The sequence below is a fragment of the Ammospiza nelsoni genome, chromosome 6 (genome assembly GCF_027579445.1).
Source record: "Ammospiza nelsoni isolate bAmmNel1 chromosome 6, bAmmNel1.pri, whole genome shotgun sequence".
Classification (NCBI taxonomy): Eukaryota; Metazoa; Chordata; class Aves; order Passeriformes; family Passerellidae; genus Ammospiza; species Ammospiza nelsoni.
In genome coordinates, this window is record NC_080638.1 from 56,298,033 (window position 1) to 56,310,496 (window position 12,464).

Genomic DNA, 12,464 nt, shown 5'->3' on the forward strand with positions numbered 1-12,464 from the left:
AGGGTAATCTTCTGGCCAGGTATGTGCCTGCCTCATATTGGTACTTGAGGGTTATTCTGGAGGATGTGTCTCCTGGGCTGATGGATGCTCTGCAGGGGAAGGAGATCCCATTTCTCAGGTGTCGTGGTACTTCCCATGCGCTTGACATTGGCAGGGCCAGAAGAAATTCCTGCAAATAGTAGCAGTTTGTGTGAAAAAAGCCTCTTTTGTTTTCACCAAGGAATTGCCTGAAACAATCTTTGCCTCTGCATGCTTGTAAGAAGCCAGATAATGGCTTGCTGGGAGCGGTGCTGTGGAAACCAGTGTGTCTGTGTGTCTATACTTGGCAAAAGGAAAGGACTTCCAGCAAGAACTTGTTGGTTGGTGCCCAGGAGGATGAGGATTAGCTGACTTGGAGCCTGGCTGGTCTCCCTGCTCTCCCCTCTCCTGGCCTGAGGTACCAGGGAGGTCTCAGTGCTGTGTGTATGTGCTGATGGGGTGACTGCTTCCAGTGTCTGTCTGAGGTCAACTGCAGCAAGGATTCAAGTTATGAGAGGCAGCAGGTCTAAAAACAGACAGTCTGGTGTCTTTATAGCTGTAACACACCATATTTCAAAATTATTCGTAGTTCTTGTCCTAGCACTTCTTTCAGAAGTCTGACATGATGCCTGCTCAAGTGTCACACTCTGTTTTGAAGATAAGGTGCATTACTTGTGCATTGTGACAAAGCCAGTGGCACTAGATCACTGTTAAGTTCAGTGTACTCAAACCCAGTTTACAATTTAAATTTTCTTGGGGTTGCTTTCTTTCTCATTCCTGGTTTACTAACCTCTCTCTAGCTTGGAACACATCCTAAAATTTAAATCAATTCCAGGACATAATCCTGGGAACAGTATAAATTTTTGGGAACAGTATAAATTTTTGGGAACAAGTTTGGTTTGTAACTCAAGAGAATGATTTTTTTTTCTCTTTGAAAAGTAGGAAGAAATGATCCCAAGTAGGAGCATCCCTAGTGTTGAGGCCGTTGGCCTCAGCAGTTGAAAAATTAAGATCTTCTAGCTCATGCTGGCTCAGATCCTGGCCCCCAGGCTTTCAGTTTGACTGATTTTGTTCAGTGTGTATTGATATAATTTATTGAAATTGTGGCATAGTCTTGACAGCCTTCAGCAATTTTTTAAAATACTTTTTCTTTTCCCTTCTCCGTGAAAACAGCGTATTGTCTTCAAACTCTGCAAACAGCCATGGAAGCATTTACAGCTTATCCTTCCATTATTTAGAGCAGTAAATAGTATTTAATCCTCCCTGCTTTCCCTGCTGTCCTCCTACCCCCATGAGGGCAGTTTGATGTCTCAGTGTTGCTCTGGTGACCAGTGTCTCGTTTTGTGCTCCCATTGCCAGTCCCGCAGCGTGGATAAGCAGCACGCCGTCATCAACTATGACAAGGACAAGGATGAGCACTGGGTGAAGGATCTCGGCAGCTTAAACGGGGTAAGTACCAAAGCTGCAGCTGGCAGGGCTGGCCTGGTGCTGTGCTGAGTCTGCAGGCTCTCATGTGCTCACTCAATCCTGCTCTCAGACCCTTTTGGGTCACTGCAGCTGTTGGCACGAGTTAAGCCAAACACGCATCATTATTTGCAAGGCCTGAGGTGGAGGTCGTGTAGCATCTCATCTTGGGAGGGGAAAGCTTTGGTGAATGTTGTATTGCTTTTTTCCTCTCTGCTGGTGTCCTTGCAGAATGCTTCAGGGCTCACACAATTATAAAGCCTCTTGCAAAAGGGGAGGAAATAAATTCAGTTTCGTGTTTGGGATGTTAACTTTAAACTGGTGGAGATTCTGGAGCAGCTGTTCAGCATGAGCAGGGTGACCTTTTGGTGGTTTCATTGTCAGTGCATGGAGTGATTTATGGGGTGATGAGACATTTAATTTCATTGGGGAGAAACTACTTAAAACCACCTCTTTTTTTTTTTTTTTTTTTTTTTTTTTTTTAATAATAAAAATTGCTTTTTTGCCTGCCTTGAACCTGGTTTGCATGAAGACCGAGGAATACTGTGAGCACAGAAGGAACTGAGCTTGACTGAATCTTAACCCTTGCTTTGGTTTAATTTATGCAGTGGTGTTAGACACCCAAATTCCGTGATACTTAAATACAACACTGTTGTTAAAGATGTCCAAATGTCATAGCATGCCTCTGTTTTGGTGGTTTCTTCATACAAGTGGAACTGTTCCTCTGCTGGAGCAGGCCTAAGCTAGATTCACATAATTGTCTTCTCAGTGGGGGTTTTACTGCAGCCATTGTTTCATTGTTTTGGACATAGAAGCCCTCCACCATCACAGCCACAAAACCACAAGATGAGCCCAGAAACTTGTACAAAAACAGTGGCTAAAGCAGCCCTCAACCATTCTGCCTGCTCTGGCATCTGAACACAGCAAGAATGAGTGCTAATCCTTCTCAGCCTAATAGCTGAAGGCATGGAGCCCTGCCGAAATGGGAATATTTCCAGTAACTGGTCTGGACTCTAGCTGGATCCCTGGTTCAAAAGCTGTGGTATTTAACTCATGGTAGCAAAATAGCAGCTAAAGATTCTGCTAGCAAGGGAGGGAGGACTTGTACTACTAATTATGTTCTATCTTCACATGCTGAAGCATAAGAATTAACATCATTTTAATAGTAGCCTTATGCTTAGAGAGGCAGTGGAGTAAAAGGGAGTTACAGCAGTGCCTGTCTTCTGCAGCTGATCAAACACTTCTGTTGAAAAAGTCTGTTGTGGCCAAACCAAATTTTGCATGCAAGAAACATACCTTTATTTGAACATTGTCACAAAACCTTGTTTTGGTTTCCCCCCTGAAACTAAAGAAATCACTTTTGAGGACCTTGATTTTAAATCCATTTTCAGAATTTCCTTTTGTTTTGTATTTGAGTAGTCAGCAATGCATTATATGGCTTTGCTGGATAATCTGGTTTATATTAATTGTCAAAGTGTTTTATATTGTTTTTATTATAATGTTCAGGTAATTCTGTTGTCTCTATTCAGAGGTTTTTGTTTTAAAGGGTAGCATTTTTATCCAAAATCCAAAAATTTTACTGAAGTTACTTTATCTCAAGTAAACATGGACAAATAGTTAACTATCAAAATGGGTTCTTGCAGACTTTTTTTAAGAAAATTCAGCAAACAATTATTCTTGTTCCAGATGTGACTGTTGTGGGTTTTTTAAATATTAAAAACTTTAATGCAAATTGGAATTCTGTGCATTTTAACTAGCTTCACTGTTTTTATTCTGAAATTACAGGCCTGTTTCCCAGCTCTTCTGTAAATTGCCAGGAATCTGGGGGCTGTTGTCTGCTCTACCATTTATTTTTCCTCTGTGGTTAATACTAGGTCTTATCATGCATGTTTGGCTTGGCTGAGGTGAGAAGACAGAAGGAAAAGACTGTGCTGCAGTCATGAAAACATGTAAATTCATTTTGTAGTTTAATTTTGTTTCCTCAGCTGCATTTGCATTAATGGCACAAAGACCAGGAACCTGCTGCTGGGGCTGAGAAGCTGGGTGAATCCCACCTTGCCAAGTAGGGTAACTCTTGGTGTCTGACTGCCTCAAATCCTTCTGTGGGAGAGCTAATCCCCATCAGCTCTCTGGGGCTTCTTCAGCCCCTTCTTATTTTTGTTTGGCCCAGGTCATTGCAAAGGCACATGAGTTTATTTGTGAAAGATTTCCATGCATGCTTGATTTGATCCTCAGTTGGTCTGGCAGAATTTTTTCATAGTGGGTCCCCTCAGGAAGCACAGACATCAAAGACATTTATTCACAGCTGTGAAATACATGTCTTGCACCTTTAGAAGGATGTTAGTTCCTTTCAGCCTCAGTTAACTGCCTGGAGCATGGGAAAAGGGGTGGCTGAAATTTTAGCACGAGGGGTTCGGTTATCTCGGACAGCGTGGCTGCAGGTCTCATGGTGATGCTGCTTCAAATTTTTTTCCCATTTCTCTGTGCATTTTCATTTCCCCTTCCTCTGTGATAGGCTTTGCTTGTTAAATTATCAGGCCTTGGGGCTGACACCAGTCTTGTTTGCCATCCAGCAGAAAGCTGATTCCTAGCTCAGTAATTAAGGGCATGAGTTGCAACCGTTTGCTGGTTGAGATGGGTGTAGGAGAACCAAGAGCATTTGAAGTTCTTAACTTCAGGCACCTCATTTACCTGCTCAGGTCAGGGACTGAAATTGCATTTGCAGTTGGTGCAAAAGAAATCTCCCTAAAGGTCCCTTCACAGCACCTTGCTTTGAAGCATAATTGGGGTGCTCTGACTTGCCCATGGGAGCTGCTTGCTGGTGTTGGTTTTTCCAGGGAACTTAGCTCCTAGCTCCTGCCTTGGTGCTGGCACACTCTGAGTTAGGGTGTGGACATGGATGCCCTCCAGGAGCACCATCCCTCTGAGATCCACCACCCTGGTACCCTCAGTCCAAGCCCATTTGTGTGTTTCTGTCCTGCAGACCTTTGTCAATGATGTGAGGATTCCTGACCAGAAGTACATCACCCTGAAACTGAACGATGTCATTCGCTTTGGCTACGATATCCTTTCTGGAGAGGATGGGGACCCAGGCTCTGCTTGGGTTTTGTGCTGCTGGCTGCACGGAGAGGTACCAGGGCTAATTGTGTCTCCTGAGTAAGGGTGCTTTTTCAGATGCCTGGACTTTGGATCAGGCTCTGCACTGGCAGTGCTGACTGTGGAAATGCCTCTTCAGTCTCCTCCTAAGGAAGAGTTGTGGTTTTTTTCTTTTTATTTGGGTGGTACCAGCTGGGAGCAAACACAGATCATATATTTTTGTATGAACTAATATCTTCCTATATTTTTTTCATTCAATTTACCTTGTTTTATTTGTCATTTCACCCAGATGCTTTCTTTCAGACAATTTTCAGCCTTCAGCCTTCAACATCTAGCTGTGGAGCTTGTGGCCAGACCTTGACTGTGTACTGATTAAAGTTAGCCTGTGTAAATTAGTTCTGCCATAAAATGCAGGAGTAAATCTTTAGCAATTGCACGTTTCACCTCTAGCAAGGGAAGCTAGGTTGCAGTTATTGCTTTATTTACAGACCACAAATCCTGCCAGTGTCTGCTAAAACACCTTTGCTTTCATCCCTTTGCTTTTTTACCCTGATGTGACAGTATGGCTGGCTATAAGAATAGATGTTGACATGCCTTTCTGAGCCTGAAGAGCAGTAGAGATAAGTAGAGGTTCCTATTGCTGTCTTTTATGTAATCTAATACTTTTTTCACTTTTTTTTTTCAGTTGCTTCTATCTGCCAAACTTTGCCCACTCAAGCTGAATTTAGAAGTAGCAAGTGTCTTCTCCAGGGTTTTTTTTTTCTTTTCTGGAGAGATGTCAATTAAAACAGTCCAGACATTTCTAAGAATAGAGGCAGAGACTAAGTTTTACCATTTGGTGGGGGAAAATGTTTGGCTGGAAAACTCTTGTGCATCCTTGACCCCAAGGCCACATTCTTCCACCTTTTGCTGTCCCCATGATAATCCATTTTGCTTGGCCATGCTTTAGCCCTTGAAATCCTCCAAACCTTTAGCCTTGCTGGTCTCCCAGGGATCTGGTACTTCAGCTCTCAGCAGTGACAGTGCAGGAGCACTCACTGTTCCCACCAGGATTGCTTAAACTTGTGTGTGCCATTCTGGATCTGCAGGAAAAGAGATTTTTCTGGGCCATGGATCATAATTTGGGTCTTGGTCACTCTCCTCTGGGATCCTGTCATTAAAGGTGGTGTCTTGCTGCACATGTGATGAAATCTTTTACAGGCAACCTCAGTTGAAGCTTTCCTTGACTTTGCAAATGTTTGGTTTTTTAATGTAGCTGCTTGTGTATGTTCTGGTCTCTTGGTGTGTGAGGAAATGCACAAAAGACTTGCTGTGAACTCCAGTCCTGGGAAGGCAAAAATCAGTGCCTGGAGCATGGGTGGGTTTTAATGGCTACAATACCAGTTTAAATTTTTTTACAGAAAACAACTCTCAGCAAGGAGCAGCTGAGTTTAAGTATATAGTCTTGCACCCTTTAATGGATATTCAAGTGAAATGAATGATTATACTTATGAGCTGTAGAATTTATTGCCCTCAACAGAAAATTTTAAAGACTGTAGGTTTTAGAGTAAACTTCATGAGATGTACTGTGCCTATGGCAGCTATAAGGTCTTTCTCTGCTTTGCTGTTTTGGTGCCACTCTGTTTAGCAGAGGTTTCTGTGCACACTGCAGTCAGCCTGGTGTGGATGGCAGCATCTCCTGAGGTCTTGGAGTCACTGTGTCCCATTGCATGAGAGCATTTCTCTTTTCCATTTACAGTTTCACTTACAGCCTGTGCAGAGTTCCCCCGCTAGGCCAGTATCACTGGGTTTATTTTTAGTCTAACATTTTCCATCTTTCCTTTTTCCTCCTCTTTGCTTTCTGCTGTGTTAATTGGGTTGTTCATGATGACATTCCAGATGCCAGCTTTTTTTTTTTTTTTTTTTTTTTTTTTTTTTTTTTTTTTTTAATACAGCATTGCTGAGGATTATTGCCTGGGCTCAGCCATGTGAATGCCTCCCTCCCTAAGAGGTCACAGCAGCTCATGACCTGATTTACTTTTCATCTAGAAAACTGCAGTGACTGAAAGGCCTTGCCAGGGCAAGAGAGCACCATAGTCCCAAGGGTTTGAGCAAGGATCTGAACTCTGCTGCTGCCTTATCCAGCATGGGAGACTGGCCCATCTTGGCCGGGATGCTCAGTGGTCTGTCTGAAGCCACCAGCCAGGTGGAGAGGATCAGGGTGTGAGCTGAGCTGGGGCTCTGGCTGCTCCCCCAGGTCCTGCACAGAGTTGCTGGTGCTCCTCCAGGTTTTTCCTGCTCAGGTCCCCATGTCTGCTGCCCCTCAGCTGTCCTAGATCTGCCCAGCAAATGTGATTGTGCACAGCAAAGACCAGCTGGGCTGCAGCACAGACAACTTTTATTACCCTGTGTATTTTAAGACTTTCTGGTTTTATGATCCTGTTTTCTTTTCTGTGACTAAACATTAAATTTCTTTGTCCGTTCAAGTCCTTTGTATTTTCCTTAATGAATTTTCTGTACATTCGAATATGTATGTCCTGGAACAAATTCAACACAAAGTCCCAGAAGAAGCATTAAAGGTAAGAGTGGGTGGGTGCAGTGCACTTTAAAAAAAAAAAACTTTAAGTACTCTAGTAATAGTCAGTCAGAGTGAAATATTAAAATACTCTTTATGGCAGTGAAATGTTTCAAAATGTGAGGCTCTCCTTGGATTTGGACTTAATGAAACCCTCCTTTGAGGAGAGATACATTTCCCAGTTATCTCAACTCTGATCTCCTATCCCTGTGCTAACATGTAGATCAAATTCTGTATGTTCATAACTGCCAAGAAAAAAAAAGGTTACTTAAAGCTGCAACATGTTAAAGAATAACCAGCGCATGAACTTGTGGGTGAAGCACAGCAGAACATTTTTCTTCCCAGAAGTGGAGCACAGATGTCTTTTTCTGAGCACGGTGACTTATGCCAGTTCTACCACACCTCCTCAGTCAGGCTGAAGTTTGCTTAATTTATTCATGGGTATCATTTTTGCCTTCAAGCTCCCAATTTTTACTTACTGAGCAGTCAGTCCTCTTAGGAGTGAGGTGTTTTTAAAACACGGTTCAGTAGCAGGTAAGAAATATTCAAGGCAGAATAAGCCTTTATCTAAGGCAGAAAAGCAACCCCCTCTGGGCAAGGAAGCTGTAATGTTCAGCTGTGGGACCGGGCTATCAGTGCTATGCATCAGCTCTTGGCTAGCAGATTCTGCCTTCCTAGCCCTGGTTCCATGTTTAGGACTTGGCAAGAATAGGAAATTTAACAGCTAGAATTGGGCAAATGATTCACTGAACTTACTCAGGGATAATCTGGATGGGTTCACCCTTTTGTTAATTTACTTGTAATAAACCAGCTTCTAAATAGCTGATTTACTGTGTTAATATGGAACCTGTTTTAAGATAGAATCACTTTCCTAGTTGGGGAGAGGGTTTGGAAAAAATAATTAAAATAGATTCCAATTGCCTTTGCTGAAAAACTGAGATAATGCAGATGGGTGCCCTGAAATAATTTATAACATTCCTTTAAGAACAAAGGAGATTTCAGGATTTGAATCCTGAGTGGAGAATAGCCTGAGCTCTGATTCTTCTCAGTCTAGTTTTTAAAGGATTTTCTAATTAGTTGTTTTGCAGAGCTAAGTCACAGTGACCTTCTTATGTACTAGAATTCTCACTTAATGGCTTCCAAATGGGGTACTTCTGTTCTGTAGCTTCTTCCCAGGTGTGCATGCTTTTTGTTGAAGGGCACAGCTGCAGTGGAGATTTGGGTGATCTGTTGGTGGGGCAGAGGTTTTCAGTGCTGTTTGTGCCTCTGCAGCATGAGAAGTACACCAGCCAGCTGCAGATGAACTACAAAGGCCCGGCCATGAAGAGGGCGGAGCAGCCCATGGAGCACAGCGTCTACACAGAGTCCCCACAAGCCAAGCTGGAGAAAGGAGAGAGGAAAGCAATTACAGGTACCTGCTTGGGAACCAGTTCATCTGGATTCTGAGCAAAGTGCAGCTGGAGCCCTGTGCTGGGTTATGATTCTGACAGTAGAGTCTTGTGGGTTGCATTTGGGAGCAGTTCTGGAAGGATCATCTTTCTAAACTCCTGGATTATTCCAGACTCTGGGTTTTTGGAGATTCAGTCTCAAAAAAAATTCAGCTGGTGTGATGGCTCCTACATGCCTTGTCGCTGTGTGTGTTCTGGAAAACCTGTGGGCAGAGCAGGTTTGGTAAGTTCTCTGGCACCTGTCTGGTCTATTTTTAATTTCCTAATCGTGAGCTGGTGTTTGAACAGAGGGTGACTCAGAGTAGAAATGTATAGCTGCTGTGGCATGGTGCTGGCAGGCAAAGAAGCAGCAAGCCATTTCTTTCACAAAGCCCTGGATGGTTTTAAATGGCTGTGTTTCCTAACGTGCCAACATGTGGGATTGAAGCTGACTGCCAAACTGAGAGGTGTTTGCTTCAGGTTCACTGTTCCCCGGCTTCAAACTTTTTCTATTAGAGAAATTCCTTCTCTCCTCCATTTTGTTAACAACTGCTGCCTGCCTTCAGAGATCCTTTGTCAAATTTGGTTCCTCTGTGTTTCCCATTATGGTTTGCCAGGACCTTCCCAGCAATCTTGTCTCACCCATTTCACCCAAATTCTGCCTCCTGTGTGTGCTGTCCTGACAGGTCTCTCTGCCCAGTTCTGGTCAGTTCATGGTTTTCTGGAGCTTGCTGGTGCATGGGAGGAGCAAATATGGTTCTGAAGCATACTGGTGACATGACTGCCAGTGGTGGTTTTGTGGCTTCAGGATGGCAGAGCAATTGGAAGGCTTTAGGGTTTAGCAGGGGGAGTTGCCCACTCTGTTGGAGAAAGAATCAGAGAGGAGAATGGAGGGAAGGGGATGGCAAGCAAAAGAGTGAGGTAAACATCTTGAGTGAGTTTGCCTAGAGACAGGTATGGCAGCTTTCTAGAAAAGTGTACAACTTTGGGTAGATCTGTTAAGGCTTCATGATAACTAATTGGAGTGGGTTGACTGACCATCATCTCCCATGTATTGTCCTAATGAAAATCCCCCTAAGCTGGCACCGTGCGCTAAAACTGTGAAATGTTCCTCCCTGGTCTCTTGGCTGCCTCCAGCTGTGTGGGGAAGCACTCCCATTTTCTGCACCAGAAAACCTTTCTTTGTGTTGCTTTGGCTGCGGCTGTGTTTGGGACTGAGCCCGACAAGTGTGAATGTAAAGGGATGGAATTGTGGATGATGAGGTGTGACACTGGGGAGGGTGAGAAGAGGTGAACCCCACCGGGGGAAGAGCTCTCCACTGCCTTTCAAGGGGCAGGAGGCTCTTGGAAAGCTTTGCCAGTAACTGGAACCACTTTGTGTTTGCTGCTGCCTGGTTCCATGAACACTCAGTTTTTTATTCTTGCCACCTTCCAAAATACACTCTCATTGATTTTAACCTACATAGCATAAGCAGTGGATATTTGGAACACCTTCAAAGCCAGGACGTTGAGTGACTCCTCAGCAAGGTGACCCGTTTCTCTGCCCTGTGATTTGCAGACCTGCATTTTGTTTCTGTCATTTTCAGTGGGCACAGACCAGAGGTCTGAGGCAAAACGGGCTCTGTGTTCTTGCTGGGGATAACAGCACTGAAGTATGTCACGTGCAGTGGGACTGATGGGCAGAGCTAAAAAAAATCTGTGAAGTGCTGCTAACCCCCCTGAACTATAGAGGAAATCAGGACTTTTTGTTTGAAGTATTTTGCTGGATGGGACTGAAACCTGTGGAAACAAGGGCCTGAGCATTAAACCAGTCCCTGGCTCTCCCAAAAGCCTCTCTGTCACGTGAGCAGAATGATCAGTGGATCCCTTTCTCATCTGCGAGGTGACTAATTCACCTTGTCCTCGGCTGCACACAGGCACTGTTTCTCCTGGGCTGCTGGGAGGACTGGCAGCAATTTGAAATGATTAGTGAAAAGAAGAGTTGTAGTGTTCTTAAGGGGAGTGGGCTTGCTTAGTGGCAGCAGAAAGAGGCTTTAGGGAAAGAGCTGTTTTGCTAAGCCTGTAGGTATTTAGGAATTTGCATTGACTAATTAAAGCAAGGTCTGGGCTGACAAAAGCCTTTAGAAGGATCGGTTCCCAGGGCCCGGGTGGAAAAGAGGCAGAGGGAATGCAAGCTTTCAGGGAAGAGGTTTAGCAAAACAATGTGAACAATTAGAGCTGCTTAGAAATGGGAGGAGGTGAGGGGCTGAGGATAAAGAGATCCAGGGGAGTGAATGGGAAACAGTCAGTTCAGTCTTTATTTTGTTGAACTTGCAGCTTTTGGGTGTATGTTGCCTGTAAGCAGAAAATAATCAGACTGTGAAATGTTTGAAGCAAGAAGCTTGGTTAATTCTGTAGCTTGGAGATGGATATGAATAAAAGTGTCCACAGCTCAGCTAGTTAATGCTAAAAATAGCTATTAGCTCTCATGTCTAAAGCCTTAAGTTATCAGGAAGCCAGGTAGAGCCTTGAACTGAGTAGATTTCAAGACAGTCACAATCCCTATTCCCATCTGTTGCTACCTGAGTTGAGGTACTTGATGAGATAAGCTGCTTTGTGGTCTTCTGTTCTCAGCACATGGTTAAATCCTAGGCTGATCTTAATTTTTTGTTTTTTCAAAGCTGCCACAGCCTGATGGGACTGGGTAATCCTGAATCTGATGACTAACCTCTGAATAACTGCTGCAGGCCTGAGTTTCCAGGGGTGGAGGCTGCTTGCAGGGAAATGGGCATCATCACTTGCAGGAGTGGGACCAATTGCAGGAGCTTCTCCTAGCTGTGAAATAGGTTTGCTCACCAGGTCAGCGTCCATGTCATTAGTTAAGTCCTCTCAGCAGAGTGGACAACTTGAAAATCTTGCTGATGTCCAGGGCTGAGGTCAGCAGGCAGCATGGATGGAGGCAGTGGAGCTGTGCCCAGCTGTGAAGTGGTTTCCATGGTCTTTGGCTACTTTCCCCATGAGATCATGGCAATAGCTATTTAGACACACAGCTCTGCCCTAGCCTTTAATTTAAGGGAGTGGTGTTATATCTGCTTTTTTGCCTGAACTAGAGTGGTGGCAACTGCAGCATGTTTAAGGTTTGACCATGTAATTGATACAAGTACATTTGTGATCATCAGCCTGATTTGATAGTCCCTGGGATGTATGTTCACAGTAGGTACAAAAGACCAGGGCCCAGATTAACCATGCACACAGGAAATAAATTGTGTAGCAAAGAGTCAGAGAACTGCTTAATGATTATTCCTGCTAGGTCTGAATCCTCTATTTTGGAGAGGAGTGAAAAAGCAGAGATGTTAGGAATTATGATCTAGCTACAGCATTTTAAACTTTTTTTTTTTTTTTCCCCAAGGCCTCTGCTGTAAGAAACCTACTCTGCATCTTCTAGAGATGGACATTATTGTTATTAATAATGAATCAAAAACAGTTTGACTTAAAGGAAGCTGGATTTCTTATGCTTTTGTTATGACTTGCAGTAGCGAGCTTCAAAGCTGTGTGTGCTTCTGTGAGCAAAGAAATTTGCTGTTGCTGACTGTCTCTCTCATGATTGTGAAGTTTTGTGAAGATTCAGGCAAAGCACAGTGCTCAGTCCTGTCCTGACCACAGAGGACACCTTCAAGGGAAATCCGACCCCTCTGTTTGGTGGGAGCTGTGTGCTTGTCTTGAAAGCTCTTCTTCCTGCTTGATGATGGAAAGCAGCTTTAACACAGTTTTTCTCCTTTGCCTTTCATCACCTGGAGTGCATTTCTGGTTGTGGCCTTGTGTTCTGTGTGATTCACTTCTCCATAAATGCACCCTTTGTATTGGCATGTCTCATTCTCTCTTTTGGTGCCTCTCCTTCAGATGATCAATAGTTCTGTATTAATTTA

General features: G+C 43.8%; 1 protein-coding gene across 5 annotated transcripts in view; it reads left to right on the forward strand.

Annotated features, from left to right (window-relative positions):
* The window catches only part of CEP170B (centrosomal protein 170B), a 56,437-nt gene that overhangs the window by 12,268 nt on the left and 31,705 nt on the right, over positions 1 to 12,464 (forward strand). For all 5 annotated transcript variants that reach the window (XM_059474022.1, XM_059474026.1, XM_059474025.1 and 2 more), the window contains exons 3-6: positions 1,378 to 1,467; positions 4,466 to 4,544; positions 7,078 to 7,136; positions 8,405 to 8,543. In XM_059474022.1, coding sequence (XP_059330005.1) covers positions 1,378 to 1,467; positions 4,466 to 4,544; positions 7,078 to 7,136; positions 8,405 to 8,543 — 367 coding nt within the window. The remainder of the gene's footprint in view (positions 1 to 1,377; positions 1,468 to 4,465; positions 4,545 to 7,077; positions 7,137 to 8,404; positions 8,544 to 12,464) is intronic.